This window comes from Amblyomma mixtum, chromosome 1 (genome assembly GCF_055824585.1).
Source record: "Amblyomma mixtum isolate Tamu chromosome 1, ASM5582458v1, whole genome shotgun sequence".
Taxonomy (NCBI): domain Eukaryota; kingdom Metazoa; phylum Arthropoda; class Arachnida; order Ixodida; family Ixodidae; genus Amblyomma; species Amblyomma mixtum.
Window position 1 is genome coordinate 130,330,682 of NC_143012.1, and position 26,972 is coordinate 130,357,653.

General features: G+C 47.9%; 2 protein-coding genes across 7 annotated transcripts in view; one reads left to right on the forward strand and one right to left on the reverse strand.

Annotated features, from left to right (window-relative positions):
- Positions 1-21,960, reverse strand: part of LOC149367601 (uncharacterized) — a 28,618-nt gene extending 6,658 nt beyond the window's left edge. The window contains exon 1 of one of the 2 annotated variants that reach the window (XM_089556334.1): positions 21,568-21,960. In XM_089556334.1, the coding sequence (XP_089412460.1) occupies positions 21,568-21,841 (274 nt within the window). In that variant the 5' untranslated portion in view covers positions 21,842-21,960. Of the gene's footprint in view, positions 1-7,606; positions 8,013-21,567 lie in introns of those variants that run through there. The other variant, XM_089556326.1, reaches the window with a different exon arrangement.
- Positions 1-26,972, forward strand: part of LOC149367588 (uncharacterized) — a 1,242,925-nt gene that overhangs the window by 1,085,189 nt on the left and 130,764 nt on the right. The gene's annotated exons all lie outside the window — the stretch shown is intronic.

The window sequence follows — 26,972 nt, forward strand, 5'->3', positions numbered from 1 at the left end:
AGAATAACATCAAAAAAGGGGCCACAGGGCTTTTTGTTTCCACTGACTGCTAGAAAGGGTACTCATCAGCCTATCTCTCCAGCTGCTGCAATAGGGTGCATGAGGTCAACTGCAGCCCAAAAGACACCATCTGAGACGCTCTTTATCAGCTGATAGCAGCCCGACTGGCGCACTTTTGGTTTTGTGTGACCTACAAAGCCTTCTTGTGTGAGAATAAACCTCAGTTATTCAGCGCCCTGTGTCATGTCCTTGCCTCATGCATTAGGGTCTCCTTTAGTTAAGAGTGAGACAAGTAGCAATAAACTTAACGTAACCCATATAACAATCACTTAACCGGGATGTTAAGTTAGTACTTGCAAGGTTGAAATGAAGGGAAAGCGACAGCCAATGACAGTAACTGCTGTTGAGTACACCCGTTGCCGCTTTGGAGTGTATGATCTCCAAAGGACAGCTAACACTGCTGGGAAGACAGTGCTTTGGTCTGTGTGGCAAACTTGGAAGGGAACAAGTGGATGGCCATTATTTAGCGATGAATTCAGCAGGGGGATGAGATTGAGAAGTTTGCAGGGATACAGTGGCCGCAACTGATAAAGGACAGGGTCAGTTGGAGAGACATGGGCAATGCCTTTGCCCTGCAGTGGGCGTAGTCAGGCTGATAATGATAAGCCAAGTTCTTACTGATGTCAGAAATGACAGAATTCTTCATGCCAGTGCCAATCGGCTACGAGCATAAGAATGTGCGCACGCATACGCATCTCTGGAATCACTCGTCACAGGAGACAGGCAAAACATCACACACGTGTTGCAAGGAAACGTTTTTGTAGGAACAGTGATGCCCAAGAGCACTTTGTGGCACTGTTTGTAGCAGGAGCCCGATGTTGAGAAATGAAGTAGAGATGCGAATGTACAGGGTGTTCCTGCTGCCAGAAATGGTCAACAGTGCAGTGCTGATGCATTTGAACAAACACAACCCCTACTCACACCATCGTGTGGGTACTCCCCTCTTCCAAGGCTTACTGGTCTACGGGATAAGATGAAATCAGCCCCAATATTTATGCAGACAGATATAGGGGTATGTATGTGCTGTGCTCTCAGCCCTTGATTAAGTCTCCCGAAGAAGACACACTGAAAATATGCAGCAGTGGGAGGCACTGATGTGCAGTCCAAGCGGCGGCCTGCAAATGAGCTGCAGAGTGGACCTTCCGGCCAGGCATTCGTCCAGAAGGGAATGCGGCAGTGGAACAAGAATGACAGAAAAAATTAAGAACCAAAGAAACGTTGCACATCATCCATTGAAGGAGGACAGGCTGATCACCACAACTGCTTCACTTGGACAGAGAGTGGGGGGAAAAGGCCGAGAAGAGTAGTAGCCCGCTGACAGGACCAGATGGTATCCCGGTAATTATAAGAAACTGGGACCAAAGTAGTCCAAGCAAACATTGATAGAGGTAGTGAGCACAATGATGACGAATTAAGCAGAATGAACACGACACAAACAACTGCCGTCCCCTAACAGTGATGTCTGTGGTTTACAGGGTGGTGACTATAAAGGACAGACATGGGTGGAGAACGAGGGGGAAGCTACAAAACGGGTTCCCAAAACAAAGGAGGACAATAATGTTTTCATCGACACAGTGCAAAGAGATTCCTGAAAAGGAACACAAGGGACAGGCTAGCGTTTCTGGATATCAAGGGCGCCTGCGACAGAGTTATTCAAGAGCATTTGTGGGACACACAGGGCACACAGAATGTGCAAGGTGGAGTAATTAATCTTTTCAAAAGATACCCATATAAAATTAACAAAGTGCTTCCGGTGTGGGCGCGACGCAATGCGACTGCCATCTTGTTGTGTGCACCATGGTTGCCTGCACAGGAGCACCATGCCGCATATTGGAGGGCAACTTGCAAACACACCATATCCCACAGTGAATACCTCTTGACTGAGGTTGTTTGCAGTGTCACCCTCGACACTTTTCTGAACTGTGACTTCTTCATAGTGCACCTGTACAGTGCAGATGGCGCTACACACTGCGTTAATCTCACGCGGCTCCGTTATTTCTATTTCTGTTTATATTGTGTGGACTTTACAGTTGATAGCTCTTACATGGTACAGCCATCTTCAAACATGTCATTAAGGAGGGAAGCTTGTCTTAGAAAAAAAAAGTTTTGCTAATGAAGTCACAATAATGGAATCTTCAAGAAACAGGTATTTTCGCATGCTGATTTCAAATATGTAATTTAATTTTATTTAAGACAAGTCTTTGCGCACTTATATAATATGTTACGTAATTTTTTGCCAAGAGCTTTCAAGAAATTTTGCTGTAGGAAACTTGCTAAGACGCATGCCATTGGCTAGTCTTGACATCAGACTATGCAATGAGTGCAAAATTATTAACCTACCTATCATAGAAGTTGAGTTACAGGGTTTTGAATTTGCCACTTCACAAACCGGAACAAACTGATGATTTCAAAATCCTATAACTCACCTTCTATAACAGGCAGGATGATAATTTTACCCTTATTGCATAGCTTGATCCCAAGAGAAACTAATGGCATGCAATCCTGCAGTAGAATTTCTTTCAAACTCACGGCAAAAGTTACTTAGCATATTGCATAAGTGCACAAGGACTTGTTGTACATACAATTAAATTACATATTTGGAATCAGCACGCAAAAATACATATTCCCTGAAACTTCCATAGTTGTGAATTCATTAGCAAAAGTTTATTTCTAAGACCCTCTTCCCCCTTAAACAAACACCACATAATGATGTTTCTACTTTCAGTGTCCGGTACCAACAGTCAATGAGTTTTATATAAACGTATTACTCATGTGCTTGGCATTATCCCTATCTATGTATGTAATTCCCCCCCCCCCCCCCCCCCCCCATACAATTGGAGCCTGTGAGGCGATATGAATAATAAAAAAAGGAATGAGAGCCTGAGATTCTAAGGTACATTCATCAGAAAAAAATGGGTGGTGGTGGATTTCAACCGTGCTTAAAATATTTTAGAGAGAGCTTCCGCCCTTCATAAGCACTACGAAAAAAGTAGCTGAAATCTGCCTGAACGTGCACATTTCCTGAAAAATGTAAACGCAATGTTTAGCCATGCACAGCAAAGTATCAAGTTTTTCCACGCAAAACCTCAGCATTACTAAATGCTGATTACCTGAACACTTTTTACCATTTTGCAGTCGGCTATTCCAAAAAACGCTAACTTTGATCAGGAATAACTTTTAAACTAAACGAGGCAGATCAATGATATTTCCAGGAAGAAAGAAAGACTGCACAACCTCCAAGTGTGCAAAAAATCGCATTAAGACAGTAAATGCTAAACGTCATTGCAGAATATGTTTTACTGTTTTATACAGCTTTCTAAAAAAACTAAGCTATACACCTTTCTAAATCCTTAAACATGCTCATTAGCATCTGAGCTCAAAGCATCTCAAATGATTTTTCTCTAGGTGCAAGAAGTTTTTCACAAGTTTGCATTTCCCAAGACAAGTTTAGCTCAAAAGCAGTTTTTTAACCTTTGCGATTTCCTTTACAGTTTAAACACCTTTGCAGCTAATGATGAACCAAATGCATCCTTTGAAAGCAGAGAAAGTGCGCTTTCCGATGATATTTGAACCATATTAATAAAGCGAACGAGCAAGGTACAATCGACGTACAAATATCAACAATCGACGTACGAATATCATCCGAGCGTCTGGGACTGCCACCTTAGGCTAAGCTTGCCACTGCACGTAAGGACACTTTAGGCCATGCATGTGTGCCACAAAAGGCAGCCATGTCCTGGCTACCACAATATTTAAGTGCTAGTGTTCATCCATTGCCATCTTCAACACGTGATTCCCCATGCCTTTGCTCAAGAAAGCAGTGATGACTTGGTAACCCACCTTTTAGAAATCGACTTGTTTTTGTTTGAGTTTCATTCTGTGGGGTTTGACATTGCAAAGTGGCTCAGGCTATGAGGGACACTGCATTCAGCGTTTCCAGATAAGAACAATCGAAAAACTTGCTACTGGGTCGAGGCCCCGTAGTGTGGCCGCTTTAATCTCAAAGAGACGCAAGCGCCATCTCTAGGATGGTGACAGAACCGCGCTGGTTTTTTTTGGTTTCCTTTTCGCTGGCGCAATAATCATTGGCTGTGCTTGGCCATGTGGTCACTTTGCTGCGTAACCAGTCTAAGCTGGTTTGCGCCTCGCATCGTTTTCGCAGGGTGCAACTGCTCCTACGCGTGCGTTGCTACTGATGCTCCACTGATGTTCACTGCCTGGACTTCCTCCAGGCAGTGACAAGTTGGCGTGTGCTCTGCGCCTAGGGTACAAGAGGGCAGGATTCTCAGCACTGGGCTCCTGGGTGCAGATGTAGGCCAAAACTGAAAGCTCTTCTTTCCATGGTTCCATATGGTACAGTTGAAGAAACACGATGAGCCGCTTGCCCCCTCAAGTTTGGCTTGATAAAATTCTTCATGTGGGCAACATGCAGCTGTGCAGAATAGTTTGCAGGTCAGCTTTGTCAGCCGTGTGCAGGCCGCATCTCTGTTGATTGTTCTTTATCTTCCTGGCGATGCGAATTAAGCGCAACAGCTCTTACACGTTGCTTAGAACAGCTCGAAAAGTGCGGCCGCAGTTGCAGTGATAGCACAAAATTTCGTGAAGTTCAGCCACCTTAGCGCTCGCCTTGCAGCACCGATTGCAGAAGAAATGCACCTTATTAGGATATTTTTCCAAGGCTTCTTTTAACAGTTGTGTTAAGGAATAAAAGATTGACTGACACTCTCAGAAGTAACTGAAACATCTACTGAATTTAACATCCTCGGGCAGGGTGCAGACTCCCATTTACTTTGTAAAATCACCTCGTAAAATATGAAACCCATCATTTAGAAGCTGCCAAAACCAGCTTCTAAGAGGCTAAAGAAACTAACTTGCCCCAGCATGCATGCAGATACGGTTAAAGAAGCCTGAAAAACGAGCTTAAAAGCTTCCGTGACTATATTGGCTCCCTGAAAGTTTGCCCAGCTACATTTAAAAAAAATTCAGGGGGCACTTTGACTGTCTAAAGTGTGTAGAGGCGACAGCGTTTTCTGCACCACTTTGCCTATGTGACACTGGTGACGTCACCACTGGATGACGACACGCATATTGATGACGAAGTAATGACAAATTACTAATTAATGACTAAGTACTAATCGATGCTAATTAATGACGCTTAAGCTTCGCCTTCAGGAGTGGAACGCGACAGCGTGTTGTAGCACTGCCAGGGAGTCCACGGAACATCACCACCCGTTCGGCGCGATGCCTTGCCCTTTGAACGCGACGCTTTTTGAGGAAAGGAAATGGCGCAGTAATTCTCTGTGATCTCGGTGCACACCTTAACCGCAGGAAGTGGGAGTGAAAGAAGAAAGAAAAGGGGCCGTAATGAAGGAAATGAAAATTGCATTTGAGGAAAGGAAATTACGCAGTAACTGTCACATATCTCGGTGGACACCCGTCAAAACGCGGACACATCTGCCGACACGGCTGTCGACATGGCTGCCAACGACAGTATGAGGCATTACGTTTCTGGGCGCAAACGAGCCACCGTGCAGGGTTGCCAGGTTTGGCTACTTTACGCCAAATTGGCTACTTTTGGGACCTCTTGGCGACAAAAATTTGAATTTGGCTACTTGGCTACTTTTTGGCTACATTTGAATTCGAAGTTAGGACTGAATAGTAGACCTATTTTTTCGCCAATGGTCCCTGTGCATCTTTGGTGAAGTCCGTTAGAATGCCACACGTAACACTATTATTCTACGGTGCCTGCCCTGTTGTTCAAAATTTACCTGTAATCATCTCCTAGACATAAAATACTTCTCGCTCCTGTGTTCACTTAATGCTCGCCAGACTTGTTCTCCCAGTCGAGACTCCGATACTCTGGTTCTGCTAAGCAATGCGGATATGTAGCTTCCTTAGAACTAGGAATAAGAATGTCATATCTCCAATCACTGAATTCACCTCAGGTAAATAGGGAAGTGTCTTGCTACTTAGCTGATAAAACTGTGTCCTCAGTTGACTACTGGTTCAAAGCGAGTTGATAGGCCGCACATGCCAGCCCGACAGCCACTTGTATGATGCTGTGAATTACAGTCCTGATTGAAATTTTTCAAGGAACATGGTTTTTTTAGCCCATTAGAGGCGAGCGGGGAATACCAGAAAGTTTTGAAACGTGATGACGAAGGATCTTCGTATCGCATAGCGATATAAAGTGGCTGAAAAGCAACCCATTAAACCTGAAAAACTTTGGCCAAGGCCGCGTGCTTTCTATGCCTTCAGTACATATGAACTACACGTGGCGATCAGTCTGTTATGCAATAGAAAGCTGAAAAAAAGATCGCAGGAGAAAAACCGAACAAGAAATAGGCGCATATGAAATCATGCCATTGTTTACAGAACAGTGAAAAATTTTCATTAAAAAATTGCCATGCATGCCATATTTATATGGGAATGCGAATTGTTATGGCAGCTGCTTAGGAACCCTAATTATTTCTCCTCTGCACTTAAGAAAAACTCTTCTGGTTACTTTTCCCACACTTTCACTCCCTTTAGAAATTCCTGGCGCGTTTCCATGCTCCTGCCCCATGATGTTCATGTATTTTGTTCCGTTTGATTTGTTGCTTTTATACTTGAGTTATTCGCATCCATTGTTAACCTACATTCGGCAAGGAATTACAAATTTATTGCGCTGCTTTTCTGCAACTTTGGCGCTTTTTTGGCTACATTTGACACTCCGGCGACACGTTGGCTACTTTTTGGCTACTTTTGCGATTTTTGTGGCGCTTTTTTGAGTTTAGGACCTGGCAACCCTGCCACCGTGTGCGCACGCACTCTGGGAGCAGCAGACGACGCGCCCATCCTCGGACGATCTCGCGTGGATTCGCTCCGCTGCTCTTTTCCCCCATCTAAATACGCTGGCGCATAAGTTCGACCACCTGGGGTGACATCGCACAGCGCACGGGCCTCCAGCATTTCTCCTCCATCGAAATTCGGCCGCCGCATTTTGTACTGGCGACAGCATTGATCCTTGTGCAACGCACTGCGCTATAAGTGTTTTGCGAGTGAGTAACGTGCTTTAACTAATGACAAATGAATGCTCAGGCTGACAAATGACAAAACAGCCACATTGTAGCAGAGAAAAAAAAAACGGTAATCCGTCTCTGGGAAATAACATTCCCCAATCAGGAAATAAACAAAAAAAATACGCCGAATTTTCAAAAATAAAAACCAAACATTCCAACGAAACCAAACAACCAGCCACAGCACTAAATAAAAAAAAAAACGCGAAGGAAAGCCGCAAATCTAAAAGGTTTATAACACACAACACGAAACACGCACATCAACGATGGCCCACACGAAAAGCCGCCTTGACAGAAAGACACAGCGTACATACATTATGAGCGCATACGAATCTCGCATGTCTTAGTCGAAACAGGCAGACGAAATAGCAATTACGTTCGTCATTCGACACACCGGCAAATCGCGAAATGCCTCGAAGTGAGGCGGGAACAAGCTGGGCGGTGTGCGTTGGGGACACGTGACTGCGAAGGCGGGGCTCACTACTCACGGATCTCGATGAAGTCGCGCAGCGTGTTGTACTCGTACGCGAATATCCACCGGCAGCCGACGTAGTACTTCTCCATGTTGAGGTCCCTCGGGTCGGCGAAGCTGCGGAAACACGTCTCCCACAGGCCGAGGCGCAGGAGCTGCGCGCTGTACACGCGGGGGTCCGAGGCGAGCCAGTAGGGCGTCGTGAACGCGATGAACACCAGCACCAGGCTCATGGCCGTGAACAGGTAGCCCGCCTTGCGGCCCAGCGACATCCGCGACCAGGCCCCCGACATGGCGAATTTTCAAAGCGGCGCCCAGGGTCGCCGCCGCGTCAACCGAACGGGCGTCGCCCCTGACGATGCGCTGCTGATCGCTTGGTTGCGCCGGGCAGGCATTCCAGTGGCGAGAGTGACTCGCCTCCTCCTCCTCCTCGCGCGAGCAGAAGAAACCGCCGCCGTTGCCGCGGGTGCCTTCGATGGCACAACGGGCTATGGCAGAACGGGCTTCATAACAGCGCGAGTACCAATTTGGTTCAGGAACGGTTGGCGTTATAGAATTTTTTTTTTTTTTTTACGCAGCCCCGATTATTTCCGACACGCGGAGCCGACTACACCGACGGCTTTTCGGCCGAATGAGCTGTATGCGTCGTCGAGCAAAAGCTACGTACAAGTAGCAGCGTCACTTCTCCCAGTAACCGCAGCAGACACTGGCAATAATTCACACGAAGAATAACGCAACTGCAGTATCAGTTTGTAAACAATATAAAATGTATTACGTAACAAAATGGAATAAGAAAGCGATATGGGCAAGCTATATACAAGGGCGTCCGCAGAATTTCTTGCAGGGGGGGGCCCCATTGGTTGTTGGCGCCGGAGGGGGGGGGGGGGGGGGGGGCATGTTCGTAGCAAAAAGGCACTATTTGCGGTATGAATTTATTTATTTATATATAAATAAAAAATAAGTGAAATACACACATGAAATAAAAATTACAAACAGCAAATTAAAGTGTGGCTAGGAGAGATACATTGCAGTTTATCAACGAAGAAACAATTAAAATTAATAAAAAATCCAAAAATATACTGCCACTTCGTGGAGAAGAGTGCTCAGTATTGCTGCATACGGGTTCTCGACTCACCCGGATTGATGACCAGCACGCAGCACAATATGGTCACAAACACACAACTACAGTCACTCAGTCAGTCTTCCTTGAACAGCAACTGTAGACTCCACGGATTCACGGATTTTTCTGGGCGAATTGCGTGATTACACGGGTGATAAATTCATTTCTGTGCTTCATTACACGCTCTCGGTGCACACTCGTCACACACATTGATTGGAAAAACGGTTGAACGCGTACGTTGAAAACAAAAGATGTCTATACATACAACGAAAACTTATTTACAAGATAAATGCACGCTCGCAGCTTCATACACCTCGCTCCATCTTGCTCGCGCATCCGCACAGTCGAGCAACCGCACGCACACTGCTCGCCGCTCGTAGTTTTCTCGTCCACTGTCTTGGTTGTTCTCAGATTCGTTGACAAACGGCCACTAAAAACACCGAAGCACAAATACCGAGGCGCGCACACGTGCAAGGGCTTACTTCCGTGCGACTTCCAAGGGGAAGGGACACTCGCCACTCCGGTAGGAAAATTTGTTTTGTGTGTTTTTATGGGGTTCAGAGCCCCAAAACGACTCAGGTTATGAGGAACGGAGTAGTACAGAGCTCCGGATAATGTTGACCACCTGGGTCTCTTTACCGGGCACTGACCTCGCACAGTACACGGGCGCTGTTGTCATTTGAGGCCCAGCCAGAGGTGACAGGCGAGCCAGGCAGGCGCCATCGGGCTGCGTTGACCAAAGGCGCTGGTTTTCGGAGAAGACGCAAGGGACGCTGGTGTGGGGGCGCCTTTGGAGACTGCGTCGCCGTGAACAAAAGATGCTAATCTCCTTTGCCGAAGATTCTGATAGCGGCGCTTCTACCGCACTGCGCTCTCCCGTGGATCGGAGGCACAGCGAGCGGCGGCGGCGCCAACTGATCGCCCGCTTGCCCATGAGCAGCCCGACAAAGCGGGGGTGGACACGGCTGATTTGTGTTTCCCTCCTGAAGAATTCATCGGTGGCCGGCATAACGAAGGCGAAAACAAGATGCACTGTGCACTGTCTGCCTCCGTGTCGCTATCTGTCTAGAGATCAAAGAAACAGGCACCCATTTCAAGACGGCTCGAAACACATGCTCGCCGGTGCCTCTGTATGTCTGCAACAGGTCGGCCTTCAACAGAGCTAACGATGGCGTGGTTTGAGAACGGCATAAAGAGGCGTGCCCGGACGCGGCATTTCGCAGATGTGACCCAAAGCGTGGAAGCGGGGCTGCTTTTACCCTTTTGGCTGAGTCCACCACGGCCCCTGGCGTGCGGCCATCACTCACGGTTCGAGTGAGTGATTTTCCAGGGGGGTGCAGCCGCCCCCCCCTTGCCCCCCCCTCCGGACGCCCATGGCTATATACAAAAAGCGCATATGTTATTTTATAAAGGGCCCGCAATATATTGTGAGGTGGTATTTCTATAAAACCTGCGGAACGCTAGACGGAGTCATCTGAAATCCGTCGGCGAGATGCTGACGTGGTGAGATGGTGACGTGCATTTGTGCATCAATATGTTTTTGCTTGCAAGTACACTTCACTGCAAAGTACAATCATGAAACCGAGTGAGAAATTTGCACGCCATTTCTGCAATGCCGTGTCCTGCGTCTTTTTCTTCGTCCTCGTCCTGCGTCTCTTCGTCCTGCGTCGTTTTGCGCGGTTGCAATATGCACTCCATTGTCAACCACCAACTAGTCCACCTTCACTTGTTACATGGTTTTCGCAAAGGCTTTTCTACGGTCACCCAACTTACATCCGTAATTCACAATTTCGCTCAAGTTCTGGACAATTCTGGCCAAATAGATGTCATATTTGTAGATTTTAAGAAAGCTTTTGATTTAGTTTCGCACAATAAACTTATCCATAAACTTGAAACCATAGGTCTTCCTTCTTTTATTGTTAACTGGGTTGCGGCTTATTTATCTAACCGATTTCAATATGTTAGTATCGATGGTCATTGTTCTAACAAACTTCCAGTCACTTCTGGTGTCCCGCAGGGCAGTGTCCTTGGGCCATTACTGTTTCTTATCTATATTAATGACATTACCGACATCATCTCTCATCCTGTTCAAATTAGGTCGTTTGCCGACGATGGTGTTTTGTTTAATGAAGTTAAAGCTCAAGGCGACCAGATTTTACTTAATCATAACCTACAGAATGTTAGTGAATGGTGCGTTAAATAGGGGATGGAACTAAACGCTGACAAGACAGATTTATGCGGAACACTAATAAAAGAAACAGTCATTCCTTTTCATATAATCTTCCCACTCGGCACCTTTCAAAAGTCAAAGAATACAAGTACCTAGGAGTAACACTAACGAATAATCTTAGTTGGAATAAACATATTGAAACCGTGTGCTCTTCTTCGTTACGCAATCTCTGTTTTCTTAGGCACAAGTTAAAACAAGCTCCCCCTAACGTTAAGCAGTTGGCATATTACACCATGATTAGACCAAAACTTGAGTATGCATGCACTGTTTGGGATCCTCACACAAAGACTAACATTAATGCCCTTGAAAGAATTCAGCGCAAAGCAGTTCGGTTTATATTTCCTAAATATCGCACCACTGACTCACCATCTGCTCTGTTGCTTCAACATAATATACAGTCCCTTGAAACTCGGCGTAGAATACTAAGGTTAAGATTTCTCTTTCTATTGAAAACTAACAAACTGTCAATGGCCCCCGATTTGTATCTCCAACCGATAACGTCCAGGTCAACAAGAAACAGGCACACTGAATCGTTAAAACCTTATTTCGCCAAAACTAACATATTCAAATTCTGTTTTTTTCCCCGCACCATTACCGAGTGGAATCAGTTACCACCATCATCAACAGTTGACATTGATGCCATTGAACAGGCCGTGCACTGATTTTTTTTTTACTTGCCTTGTACTTTTGTTTGTGCTTTTTGTATAGTGTTTATTGTGCCCCTCCTGCCAGGGCCCCTCACTGGGCCTGCAGTATGCCCTAAATAAATAAATAAATACATGACTGAACAGGAGGACTATCGCAGAGGAGTGCAAAGCTATTAAAACACTGCGCTGTCAAAAGCTACACGGTAGAATATTTTTAGCACTATTCGTGATGCTGTGTGTGCCGAACACTGAGTGTGTCCCACATGTCAAAAGAGCTACTACTGGGGCTAGTTGGAAATACATACTTAAAGGAATTGTTGAGCGCTAAAAACCACGGAAAAAGGACTTTTTCCGTGGTTTTTAGCGCTCACCAATTCCTTTAAGTCCCACATGCACTGACGAGTGAGCAAAATCACTCAAAAAAGCTTGCTAAACCTCACTCGCTCACTCAGCGTCAGCAATCATCCAGGGTCAGCCACTCACAGGAATGTGCACGGACATCCGCTTTATTTGTGCCCCGGACTCCCGCACTTTGTTCATTATTTCTGGTGCCTTTGTTTGCTGGCATCGGGAAATTCACTTCCTTCTTCGACAGGGCTACAGATGGCCAGATTCCCGGATGGCTCTCGAGCCGTTGTCTGTGCTGCACATTGCGAAGGGGCATTTCCAGCAGCGTCTCCTGGCCATGCACACCTGCTTGGATACATGGAACGATTGGTCTGGTTTGGTTTATGGGATCTTAATGTCCAAAAGCGACTCAGGCTATGAGAGACGCCGTAGTGAAGGGCTCCGGAAATTTAGACCACCTGGGGTTCTTTAACGTGCACTGACATCGCACAGTGCACGGGCCTCTAGAATTTCTCCTCCAAAGAAATTCTGCCGCCGCAGCCGGGATCGAACCCGCGTCTTTTGAATCAGCAGCCAAGCACCATATGGTGCTGAGCCACCGCGGTGGCGATACATGGAACGAGGTTTTCTGCTGTGCTGCATAGCATAGATCCAAGGAATCCCGCTTCCAGAAGCCGCCTCATTCCGACTTGTTTAGAGCGGTCTTTTTACCGCCTTGGACTCAAATATAGCTGGGCAGTGGCGAGAAGTCTTTGAAACTTCTGTTCTGAAAGACAACGATTACCTCCTTCAGTCGCTCAAAGACATTTCCTCCCTTCCGCTGTGAGCGAACACGCCTCCTCCGTACCAAGCGGTGAGCATCCAAGCCAGAGAGCGCATTGTTATTCAGCAAGAAAAACAAGCGCACAGTGTCATGAGAAAACCACCGCGCCTTGTGGGAAACACTGCAACGGAGGTCGTGTCGGAGGCTTTCCCTTTTACCACAACCAATACAGGGAATGCATGTGAGGAGAAAAAGCTGGCCTAATAAAAGTATGCTTTTGAATTCTGCTACCAAAAAGTACTCTCATCTTCTGTCATTCAGGCTACACACGGGTTAGGAGAAGGTGTCGCGCACGCTGTTAACGCTACTTTCCTCTATCTATTCTGAGCCACCTAAGTTGAAACATATTTACACAGTTGTGTGAACGGCATAAACTGCATGTGTTAACTCAATGTTGCTCGCACAGCCTTCTTTTATAAAAATTATTGGGCACAATATCAATTATAAATAAAAAAAAAAGTATTTTCCCTACTTGATGACTGACACACTGTGAGCGGTGCGACCCCCGAAGTGCTTGAAAGCAACCCCGGCAGATGGGTTTTCCCATTTTCTTCCTTTGCCAGGAACAACCAGAGTGGACAAGACTTTTCAACTGTTTCGAATCTGTGCTTCTTGTGCAGCAGACAAGGAGTGCAGCTGCGAAGAACCACATTTCTGAGCAGGCAGGTAAAACTGTTGGATCAGCAGCGCCAACCAGGTCGCACAACGGGGGAGACAGAGCGACACGGTCGAAGACCCCCGCTCTTTCCATCTATGCCCCGCTTTCCGCCTCTCCACCGCTCCTGTTTTGTTCATTGCAGAATTCCTTGGTCAGCAATATATTCTACGAACTACATCTATGCAATAGTCAGGAATATAATGATGGAGGCAGTGATGTGGACGACATCCCACCAGCAACGAAAGCAACAGACAGGGGGAAAGTGGCTCAGGCAGATCTGCACATCTCTTGAAAAAAGATTCTTCCCTGCACAAGCAAGCTTCTCGACCACATGTGCACGCGAGTCTTGGAAGAAAATGCGGAACCAAGAGGCACGTCAATGACCTCAAAAACTACATCGCTGCTGGAACCAGAGCAACCAAAGGGCCAGGCTTCTGCAGCGCGATAGCATCATGGAAGCCTCGCACTGCCTCGAAGCACATGAACGAATGTTCAATGGGAACTTCAAGTCTTCATAGCCTGTGGTAGCAAGGATGGGCTCATGGCTCAGGTTCTGGTGTAGCTGGAAACATTCATGACAGGACACAGTCCGCAGGGTAAAATTGGAACGACATGGGCAACACGCTCATTGATGGCTGGTTTCGCCAAGAAATCGCCCATTGAATTTGAAGGAATGCCACAGTGCCTTGGAATCCACTGAAAACGCACTTCTTGTACATGGAGGGGCCCATAGAGGATTAGGGACCGGTACAAGAGACTAGTCCTCGAGCTCTCAAGCATTGCCAAGACTGAGAGACAGTCCGAGAGAATAATTAAATGAGAAATATAGTGGGGAACTTTTTGAAGGGCCAAACCACTGGCAGGAAAGTCAGCAGAAAAACTGGCGCAAAATCTTGGATTCGCAGAGAATAACTCCAGTCAAGTGCGTGGGAGTAAAAACCTACTGCTGCTTTTTCGCCATGTTAAGAGATGTCTGGGAAATTAACTGTGTGGCTCGGATACCTGATCAGATATTCTTCCATTAGACCATTTAGCACATTCGCAGTCAAGCGCTTGGTGTATGGTCGAAGCAAACAGCTGGAGCAGCCTGCACATTGCTAACGCATTGCACGGACCTGAGCGATGATGCCCGCAGGCAGGCTGCGCATCTCCTCCTTCACTTCGTGCCACCACAATCTCATCCGCCCCCTGCCAAACTCAGGCTAAGGACCACAGGCTTTCGCATTCCGTGCCCGGCCGAAGCTCTGGAGAAGTGATGAATAAAATGGGCCATGGCTTAGCTCAGCTATGCCTGGATATACGTAGCGAGAGCTACAGTTCCCTCCTGGTTACGCATGTTGTTGTGACTATAATGTTAAGCACTGAAGTATTCGGCGAAACACATTGTTTATTACTTTCGACAGAGATAAACACTCTGCAAGTCTGCGAATTTCAACCGCACATTGCACTACTCATCGGTGTCAAGTCCTTCCGATGCCATAGTCGTTCACACATACTACACGTGTCCAAACGGGCTGTTCACAAAGTCTGCCCGAAATGTCCGTGTCGCAGATGCACTTTCTGATAGTATAATGGTCAGTTATGCGATGAGCCTTTACATCCTCCCCCTCAGTTCCTGTTGATGATGATGATGTTCGCATTGCTTCATCTTGATTTTCTTGCGAAGGAATCATGCGAGCTGCTATGCGTCGCTGGTTATGCTCCGCCTCCTGGTGTCTCCGCTTGGCAAGACGTTCTTCCCTTTGCTCAGGTGTCTCCGCCACTCGTTTAGCCCTCGGATGTTCATTCTTCCTCTGCAGAGCGGCCACGTGCCAGGCGACAACTTCTGGGTCCCGACGAATCGACCTTTTCCTGACGATATCACTGCATAGCAGCGGCTGAAGTCTCCTTTTCGTCCTCCATATGAAGCAATTGTGATACACTGAGTCTCAGCTTTCATACACACAGCTGTTTATCCACACGACCCCACACGCAGCAGCGGCCGAACTCTGACGGCACGTGCCACGCACCTGCTGCTTCTCTCTGGTTTCACGCATGCGCACTATCGGCCTCCCAGGCTCCCGACGAATTGCTTGACTGCGTAGCGTAGTGTAGTACAAAATAACACACAACCCGCATCTGGCGAACAATTCAGCGAAAAGTTGAACCAGCTTCTCTTTCTCTTGGAATTCTATGTTGATCCATCGGGATGCGTTTAGCAAGCGCCGCGTCTCCGTGACGGTCCAGGCAAGGGGGCAGCGCAGTCAGCCACCCTTCTGGGCGTCTTTAAAACCAGCCGATCGCCAACGAGAGGTGTTTTAACCACTTTCGTCCCGCCCTTTCGGGGTTAACGTATATATGAGGTCAGCATTATAACTGATCCAGTTTACGTACAGACGACTAAAAATGATCCAACTTTTCGTTAGGAAGGAAGCAAGGGACTCGTTTGGCCGTTTTCCCTTGCACCTCCAAACGCAGTAGCTCCCTGCTCGCTCGCTTCTACCTATCGCCCCCCGTGTTCCTAGAGACCTGTCACTCTAGGAGATGTCTGGGTTAGGTCTTCCAAAGTAGAACAAAAGAACACGCAAAGAAACAGACATGCCGATGCCACGACTGCAGCTTATTCATACCAGCCTCTGCCGGATACCATGAAGTTCGTCCCCTCTCGTTCACACTTGGCTGTTTGAATGAATAATGCTGAACCCTTTAAATCGGGCGGCAGCTTGCGCCACCTAGCCATGACTTGTGCACAAGCCATTCGAGACATCCTGCTGACTGCGGATGGAATTTCACTGTTGCATTGATTTTAGCTGCCAATCGGATGGTCTTCGCTTGGTTATTGAAGCGAAAGCTTCACTACGCTCGGTAAAGCCAACGTCACCATGTCTGGAGAAGAAAAGTTATGCAAGGCGCACAACTGGCCCCCCTGGGACAGTGGACACCTTAGTCGCGCTTTGAGCTACGAAACCGATGAGGAGCGGGAGGTTCAAAAGCAAAGGAAAGGCGCGTAACTGCTCTCTTGGAACAGTGGGCACCTCAGTCACACTTTAAGCTATGTGGCGATAGTGACGGGTGTGCGCTACATGCGTTGGCATTGACAACGCTGTGGCATAAATGCGGCACTGACGCCATCGGCCATCGGCGCTTATTGCGTTGGCGCTGACCACGTTTTATACTTGGATGCTTTTAACGAAAGGAAGTGCGGATAACTGGCTCCCTGGGTCAGTGGACAGCTTGGAGAGAGAGAGAAAACTTAATTGCCGGAAAAGAAGGGTTCCTGGATTCTCAGCAGAAGGGCCAGGTGGCTGTTATGAGCTGCATGCACGTGAGCAAACTCTCGTGATCAACAACTAACTGCCACCTGCTAGGGTGGCAGGCTGGGTGCGCTGCCTATCCAGTGTCTGGAACACACTCAACGCTACAGACGCCAAGCCGCGACGCTTCACCGTGCCACATCATATGGGGGCTGCCATCTTTGATCACGTGATCACGCCGCCACTGCAAGCCTCCTGGCCGCTCAGCGTGTGCCTCGTCGGGGCGGCTGCCGCGTCTGATGGTTCGGTTCTGACAGCCAGTGTTGGAATGGGAAGGAGTAAGGAAGACGGCACTATGGCCTCGCCAAGGCTTCGAAGGCCATGTGAGCACCCTAGTTTGATCACCTGAGGCGTGAAAACGTGATCGTGCTTCATGTCACGGAGAGCCGCTTAGCTCTCCCTCTTTCAGCCAATGGATGGCTTGCCTGAATGCTTCTCTTTGCATCCGCTGAAGGCTTTGCTGAATGTTCTTTAATGTTATTGTCTAAAACGGCAAGGTTTAATGCTACTGGGGCAGCACAGGTCGTTGTCATATTGTGTACATGCATGCAAGACACTCACATGCACATCGTATGCATTCGTTTACAACCTGTTAACGGTATAGGATGCGCAATCAAAGGACGAACCACGAAGAAAGACACAGGGACACACACAAGCGCTTGTGTGTGTCCCTGCGTCTTTCATCGTGGTTCGTCCTTTGATTGCGCATCCTATACCTTCACAACATCATGTACCAACTAGGCCCTACCCAAGTACTGTTAACGGTGTTTAGGAAACCTTAAATATTTTCTACTGGTTTGTTAAACAGAGAAAGGCTACAAAAAGAGACACACAAACAAGCTGGCATGCAATCGTTTCGAAAGATTCCGTGATATAATTGCTATAACGTGTGCATGGCAACGCGTTTCACAATTATGTCAGCCTCACATATATGAAATTGTGGTACGCTACATGCTACGTATGCGGACATGAAAATACTCGAGGTCTCGTTGGTGGTAGGTAATCAGCTTCACTCTGAGCACCGACCTGCGGAGTCACTTTTAGTGACTGTCTCGCACGAACCGGGAGGAAGGGATAACCATCCAGCACAGCAGCCGTAACGCAAATGCTTTACTCCAAATCATCACCATCGGCCTGACTAAGCCGGGGCAAAAGCCTCTCCCACGCCTCTCCAATTAACTCTGTCCTTTACCAGTTGCGGCCACCGTATCCACGCAAACTTCTTAATCTCATCCGCCCACCTAACTTTCTGCGGCCCCCTGCTACGCTTGGCTTCTCTTGGAATCCACTCAGTCACCCTTAGGGACCAGTCTTTATCTTGCCTTCGCATTACATGCCCTGCCCAAGCCCATTTCTTCCTCTTGATTTTGACTAGGATGTCATCAACCCGTGTTTGTTCCCTCACCCACTCCGCCCGCTTCCGATCTCTTAACGTTACACCTATTACTTTTCTTTCCAAAGGTCACGGCGTTGTCCTCAACTTAAGCTGAACCCTCTTTGTTAGCTTCCACGTTTCTGCCCCATAGGTGAGTATCGGTAAGATACAGCTGTTGTATACTTTTCTGGTTGGTTTGGTTTATGGGGTTTAACGTCCCAAAGCGACTAAGGCTATGAGAGACGCCGTAGTTGAGGGCTCCGGAAATTTCGACCACCTGGGGTTCTTTAACGTGCACTGACATCGCACAGTACACGGGCATCTAGAATTTCTCCTCCAAAGAAATTCCAGCCGCCGCGGCCGGGATCGAACCCGCGTCTTTTGGGTCAGCAGCCGAGCACCATAGCCACTGAGCCACCGCGGCGGCTGTATACTTTTCTCTTGAGGGATATTGGCAAACTGCCATTCAAGATCTGAGAAAACCTGCCACATGCGCTTTACCCCATTCTTATTCTTCTAGCATTTTCCTCTCATAATTCGGATCAGTGGTCACTACCTGCCCCAAGTAGACATATTCCCTATTTTCAGCACCTCGCTACCAATTGCGAACTGCTGTTCCATTGCTGGACTGCTGAACATTACTTAGGTTTTCTGCGTTTTAATTTTTAGCCCCACCGTTCTGCTGTGCCTGTCTGATTCATTGATCATGCTTTGCAGTTCATGTCCTGAGTGACTTAGCAAGGCAACGTCATCAGCGACTCACAAATTACTCAAATACTCTTCATTAACTCTTATCCCGAGGTGTTCCCATTTCAGGCCCCGGAATACCTCCTGTAAACATGCAGTGAATAGCATTGGCGAGATCGTGTCTCCCTGCCTGACACCTTTCCGTATTGGAATTTTATTGCTGACTTTATGGAGAACTATGGTAGCTACGCAGTCGTTATAGATATCTTCCATTATTTTCACATAACACTCTTCTACAGCCTGATTACGCAATGCCTGCATGACAGCTGAGATTTCCACCGAGTCAAATGCCTTCTTGTAATCAATGAAGGCTATATATAAGGGGTTGGTTATACTCTGTGCATTTGTCTATCTCCTGATTGACAGCGTAATTATGGTCTATTGTCGAGCATCCTAGAAGAAAGCCTGCCTGATTTTCAGTTTAATTTAATTCTTTACTTTTCCAGAACGAAAAGGTGCATCCCGGAGAGGTTCATGGGCTAAAAGCTGTTAGCAACAACTTGACAGGGGCCCATGAACCTCTAATTTTCAGAGAGCGATAAAACGCACATGAACATAGTTAAACTATACAAAGAGTTTGAAAATCAATAACCAGCATAATCAAATAATCCACAGATACCTGGAGTATCTTTGCAAATCCAAAGCAGGCGTAAATACAATTTCGAGAACAGCAAGCGGGAAGAAGGAAACAAAGAAACATTTGAGAATTCATATATAGGAATTTACAGAAGCACATGAAGACACGTTTTAAATTAACCAAATACATTTTAAACTCTTTTGGGCTCACGTTAGCTAGACAGTTGTGTTTATTAACAGCTGACAGCAAGTTGTGCTCTAGGGCTTGCAGCTTATAATTATTTCGAAAATATGGGGATCGTTGTCTCGGGTGGAGACTGGACTTGATGCAGATGTTAAATGTGGGGTACGTATAAAGAAACCTCCAGAAGCTTGTGAGGAATGGTAAAACATGTGTAACATCCGGAAAACGTACACGTGTTCAAAATGAATTATTTTGCAATTCTGGAAGACAGTTCGTGTAAGGGAGAGGTAAGGAATGTTGGCAATGTAACGAATAATCTTTTTCTGCAGAACCAGCGTTCTTGTCATATTTGTTTTTGTGGTGGTCACCCAAACTAAACTGCAATAATTCAAAACTAAGGCCAAGAAAGCATGATAAATCTGAATTTTAACCTGAGCGGGGAGAAGCTATCGAAACCTTGTTAGCACTCCTGCTATCAAAGAGAGCTTATTACAAATATTTACAGATCATGAAATTTACAGAGTGTTGCCAAAGTAAGTTTTTTGTGTTCACTGATAAAGCAGTGGAAAAAGCACCGTCAAATCTCCCACAAAACAGCCCTCCTTTGCGAGTCTCATCCACCAACAAACGAGATGGCGCCACAATTGCCGAGATAACGTCTTGTTTTGTGCCGTCGTCACCACAGACGATGTGAATATTTGACTTTTTTTGATCAACCCAAGCAAGTAGCCCACAGAAATTTAGCATCTTCCGACCAAATGGAATTTGTGTGCGAAATCTGAGCCCCAACAATTCACCAGTTTAGGCCTGAGAAGCATTCTACGGCACGCATTTAATTGTGGAACACGCTGTATAACAGCTGCATTTTTACCGGTACTCACCTATTTTGCAGAAACCTGTAGGCTGGAGAAAGGCATTCGCCTGAAGTTAACGATAATGCAAGAAAGGAAAAATATAGGGTCTAACATTAAGACACTGAAAGAGGGCAGAGTGGGCCAGAGAACAAATGCGGGCTGATGACATTGTGAGGAAGAAATCAGGAATTGACAGGATAGAAATGGGCTTGGACAGGCTATGTAATGCGAAGGCATGATAAATGAAAGCGGCTCCAAGGGAAGGGGACGGCAGAAAGTCAGGTGGGCAGATGGGAGTCTGTGGGGTGGCACAGGACAGGCCCTGCAGTGGGCGTATAGTAAGGCCGATGATTGAGACTGTGTGGTCATGCACGCGTTGGGCGGCTGAGAACAGGATCGAGGGATTGCCGCATTCCCATGAAGGGAAAATGCAACATCGCCCGGTGCTGTGATTCTGGTCTACCCGCCCCTTCCACATTTCGCGCCCACCTTCTCTTTTGAGATACAAGGTAGGCGAACGGGACAGGACGGAGGAACGGAAACGACAACACAACTTTCGGCACCCCCGATGAAATGTGCAGCCGTGAGCTACACACAGCTGAAAGCGATTCTGCATCGTGGGAGCCCCGTTTGCGTAGAGACAGTCTGGCCCGCAGGGGTGCCGTAAGGCCTACACTATGCAGCTGAGAAGCCAGCCCAGCTGCCTGCTTACTTTCGGCAACGTACACGCGCCAACTGCTCGGGAGACGATGCGAGAAACCTATGTATGGGTTTTTGTTTTTGCCCGCAGTACACAAGGCTAGCCGCACAGCAAGAAAAAGTCACGTACGTCGTACGCGAAACCGACCGCAATGCTTTCATTATGCATTTAAAAATGTTGCCCGCCGTTCAACTTTAGTTGATTTAATGTTTAATTTGTTTTCGAGAAGGACAAATTTATAGGTAGTTTTTTAGGTTCGGAAGGTTGGTTAAACAAATAAAACAGATAAAATACCGAGCCTGGTGTCAGGCTCAGAGCATCCATCCGTGCACGACAGCGAAGAAGGAAAGTTTGCAAAACACGCGCAGGCTCAAGAGAGGGCAACGGCGCGCTTTGGCGATGCGTCACGCACGCATACTCACGGGGCTCGAGCAGGGGTCGCAGGATGCGGTATTCGCGGTCGAATATCCACCGACAGCCTCGGAACTCGTAGTCATATCGGTAGTACTGTTCGAAGAAGTAGTCGAAGCACACCTCCCACAGGCCGAGCCTGCGGAACTTGCGCACGCCCGGGTTGAGGCCGTCCGAGATGAGCCAGTAGGGCGTGCAGAAAGCCACGGTCACGAACACCACGGCCACCAGCGCGGCAGCGCAGCCGGCCAGCGTGTACTGGGAGCGAGCGTCGCGAAGCGACATGCCGTCTCCTGGGTCACAACACTGGGCAGTATACGTCCACACGGCAGCACAACGCAACGGAGCTGCGTCGTCGTCGAGCGACCGTTGCGGGAAAAGCACTGCTTGCTGGGAGAGGGGGAGGAGGAGGCAGCGCCGCGGCTGCTGATCTCCCGTTGTCGCCCGGACCGCGCCCTCCTCCTCACCCCCTGCGCCGTTGCGGCGGGTGGCCGCTTGACCGAGTTTGAGCGCGGATCTCTTTTTGTATTCGCGATTGGGCTCAGCCGGAGGGGTTTCAACGCGACAGCGTGTTGTCAGGAGAATGCAGTGTGCGCGTTGGGACCACGACGGTGCCCAGAGGAGGCCAATGGACCACCTAGGTCACGTGACTTTGCGGTGTCAGCCTGCGCAACGGATAGCAACCTACGCAGCTGGGAGCACCTGGTGCACTGCGCCAGGAGGCGTATGAGGACTCGCAGGAATCTATGAATTTAAGGTAGAGAATGACCATGGGACGCCGCCGCGTCAGGTGCGAGCTTAAGAATCTGCTGAGATCTTTTTCACGATCGTGAGATAAAGAGAAATGCTTCGCCGTTAATTCATTAATTCATTTATTACCGTGCTAGCTGTTGTCGAGAAAATTGGGATTGGGATAGGCTTTCGTGATGTCGCAACCACACAGCCTCGCGCGGGTAAATCAAACACGCCATAACGATCACAGCACAACAATCGGCGACAATCAAAACGAAATCCTCTGAAACGGCAGAAGAGGCGGCTATAGCCCTCGCCCTAGCACATACCCAAGGGAGCATCATCCTGAGCGATTCCAAAATGGGTATCAATAATTTCGCTAAAGGGCGAATTACAAACACCTCCCTTAGAATCCTTAACGCAACCAAATTCTCACCAAATTATTCCGAATTGATATGGGTCCCAGCCCATTCGGGGAATCCGGGGAACGAGGCAGCCCACAATAAAGCCCGAGGTTTCGTCGACCGGGCAGTGGATGAGTCTGGCTCCCTGAATTTCACGAAGGACTCAATGATCACATATCATGATCTCACCAATCATTTTAAATTAGAGAGGAGAATTTTCCCCCCTCCAGACAAAAGACTTACTAAAGAACAAGAGATTACGTGGCGTCGTCTACAGACGAGATCGATACGCACCCCATCACTCCTCGCGCACATTTATCCAGATCTTTACAACCCAAACTGCAAACACTGTGGCCAACGTGCTACCTACGATCACATCCTGTGGGACTGCAAAATAGAGCCACCTCCGGGTGATCTAGTTACAGCTCCTTCTCTCGAGCGGTGGGAGACCGTGCTGGCTAGCTCTGACCCCAGAACGCAAGTTTTGGCGGTGGAGTGGGCTGACAAAGTCGTCGAGGGCTATGTACTCTCGACCACTTAACGCGACCTCTTGCCAAGCTCTTCCCGGCGAATAAAATGTTTTACAATCAACAACAGTCATGGCGTCGCTACACAATTCCTCATTGCTCGACAGAATCACGGCGCCATTCCACCGCCACAGCGTAGTGCTTCTGAAGGAGGAAAAGCAATTACGCTGAAAACAGCCGAGCTTGGATTCTATAATTGTTTGAAGGGAGACTTGGGCAGCTCGTGATGAAGTCTGGGCACTCGTCTCGTCCTTGCGCTTTTTCGTTTTCTCCTTGCGTGGCGAAAATGTACAATAAAAACAAAAAGAAAAGATAATATAAATTGTGTGCATAAATGAAAACAAAACTAAAAAAATAGAAGTTCGGGGACACTCCGCCTTGAAAGTGTGACGCGATAGCTTTGCAGATGCAGCGGGCATCGAGACCACGTGAAGTAATTAAGGACACGGGTAAAACGGAGATCTGCAACTTGAAATTATCTCACTCAGGCGAGTGCGGCGACTGATGCTGCAAGGACAGAGAGCTGATTCGCTCGAAGTCGCTGCGCGCGCGAACACGGACCGCCGCGCAGCGGTTCTCTCGCAGAGGGAAGGCTGCGCATTCAGCCCATGCATGCGTTGCAGCGTGGGCAATGAATGAACTCAGCCGTCTTACAACGTCACATGGCCGTCGCGCCTTGCAAAAAAAGTCCGCTATGCGGCTGGTGAACAACTGCTGAAACGATGTCTTTGAAACGGCGCCTGTTGAAAGCGCGCATCCACGTTGTCGACTGGTGTTTTGTTTGCATCCTATTGTAATAAAATCATATGTTCGAGCAATCTGCGCCCCAAAGGATCTGCACACAGTGCTTAGCCGTGCATGAGTAGAGCGCACAAGCTTGAATAGCGTGAAACCGTCTTATTATGCCGCTGCCCGGTGTCATTATGCAATTGCCGCCACTACTTGAGCAGCTTACACTGCGTGCACCAACTGAAACTGTGCCGGTATTGCGGCAAGCGTCATGCGTAATATCTTAAATGCAAGAGCTTGCTTGGGAGCAAGTTGGAATACATTTTAGCGTAAAGGGGGCAATGTGGGCGCTTTTGATGAGGGAATCGCAGTACGAGAAAAGCCGGCGGCGTGTGTGTCGCAGATGGCGCAGAAAATCCCAGCGATGCCAAGCAAATTCGGCCGTATGACGCATACAGCAATCCGAGTACAGCAACTTTGGAGAATACTACACATGTCGTTCTTCTATATAGCCGACCTCCATCCGACGTCAGTTATGTGGTGACATTCGATCGCACGAAAATTGTGACGCTACCCTCTGTCCTACAATATTCCGGGTGGTGCCGTATGGTTTCTCGTTCCATATAGCTTACATGTGCTAGTCAAGTTGGAGGCTAGCTTGCGACAGGGATTCGAACCGACGACATATGCATGTTCAGTTGTACCCCTTCCGAGACTTTTGTACCAAAATTGTGACGCAGCCGTTTGTCAACGGGTTTATGGGGATTTTAACGTCCCAGAGCGGCTTAGGCTATGAGGTACGCCGTAGTGAAGGGCTCCGGATATTGCGACAACCTGGGGCTCTTTAACGTGCACTGACATCGCACAATACACGGGCCTCTCGACCAGGATTGAACCCGCGTCTTTCAGGTGGTGCTGACAACATTTATTAGGAAGGGACAGGAGGTATGTTTGGATCAGCCCTTAAGGGACCGATCCTTACAAGCACTAGGTAAAGGTCCCTAAGTTTGGGACTCCAGTGGCGATGACTACTGGGACGCGACCGTTTGTCGTATTCCGGGTGCTGTCATATGATTTCTGGTTGCATATACATGTGCTGGTCAATTTGGAGGCTATCTTGCGGCAGGAATTCGAACCGACGACATATGCACCTTCCCAGACTGGCGTATCAAAACTGCGATGCAACGGTTCGTCACACAGCATTCCGGGGGGCGTGTGGTGGGTGGTGTCATACTTGGAAGGAAAAAAGACTGATCGCCCGAAATAAACTCAGCTCGCAAACCAAACGTCTGCGTCTTGCGTTCATGATATGCTTCACACGTGTCTCTGCCAATTTTTTTCCCTTCTTACCAGCATAAAAGGAACCTGCAATGCGATCGTTTATTCGCAGCGCCGGTTTTGCCTCCTTTGCTGACTTGGCGCGTTAGAAGATATGCGCAGTAGTCCTGTGTGTCACGTTGCTATGAAGAAAGTGCGTATCTTCGGCGCAAGAAAGAACTCGGAACCTCTACGTACTGCGTTTTGCCAGGAATAAAGGCGCTCGGCACTGCATTGCAGTTTGAACGCTGCTGAGGTGCTGGGTCTCGAAACAGAATGAACGAATTGTTCCCTCCAATCAGTTTTACGCAGTGACAGCTGCTCTGCGCTCAGCCCTCGTTGAGTAATTCGGCGTTAAAAACCAGCAAATAAAAAACTGCAGCCGACTTAGCTTACTTGCTCAAATGGGAATTATGCGCGATATCATATCGCGTTTCATTCCACTTTCGGTTCGTGGACAGGATTTCAAGGTGGAGCACCGGGCAGAACCCAGCGCGAAAGAAGAACGGGACGGAAGCAGGGGAACACGGACCGCTGCTTCCGTCCCGTTCTTCTTTCGCGCTGGGTTTTCCAAACATACATCCTCTCAGCATCCTTGTGCTTCTGGCAAAGATTGGCGAAATTTAGTGGTCGAGCACTGTAAAATTTTGGACCTGAAAAGGGCACTGCGATAGCGGTGGGCTCTGGATCTACTACGCGCGAATGGAGGTCGATGAAAACGACGACACAGCGCGAGAGAATGGCATTTAAACAAAGGGGTTAATCGTTTTGCTGCGATACCATGCAGTGCTCTCGTGCAGCTGTTCTCTTCGCGCCGCCCCGGGGGTCCGCAATTCAGCCGCGGCTACTATCTTTACTGCATTTCTAGCTGGCTTTGACCCTCAAAAAGAAAACGTTTTTTTTTTTTACACTGGAAGCCTCCGTCCTAGCGCACTAAAAGCGTTGCTTAGCGTAAAACACGTTTTTGGGCAAGTTGGTAACATTCTTGATTAATATTGCAGCGAAGAAGCACACACACACACAGAAGGAACACGCAAAAAACACGGACGAACGCTGCACTCACAACTGGTTTACTGCGAAAAGATTTCGAGCTTAAAATGGCTCAGGCATCTGCGCACTACAGAAAGAAAACCTTAACAAACACGTGCCAAGAAATAACATCTTATCATATTGCCGCAAAAAGGTTGAATTCCGAAGCGTACAAAAAAACGGATGCATCACTAATGCAGCAGTCTGCTTTTTCCTTTATGTGAAAGGCCTCCAGGAGTTCACGTGGCGTTTTATACTTGCTGCTGCCTAGGATTCGAACACTATCGAAACGTGGCGAACATGTCACGCATGACTGGCAGTGCTTGACCAAGTGCACGTTCTCTTTGTTCTTTAAATTCCTTTGGTGCTCCCCTAGCCGGTCGTTAATACATCGCCCCGTTTGACCGATGTACACCTTTCCACATGAAAGTGGCAGCTCGTATACCACCTCAGAAGTGCATTGCACATAGGGCGTAGTGTGCTTTTTACCACACCCGCTTCTCCTTGTTTCGCTTCCGGAAATACGAGGGCACAGCTTTGACAGTTTCACTGGAGCCGAAAAAACGAGCGGCACCCCATACCTGTTCGCAACCTTCTTCATGTTATGCGACACCTTGTGTAGGTAGGGGACAATTTCCGACCGCAGGTTCATGTTCCTCTCTTTCTTCTTGGAGTTCT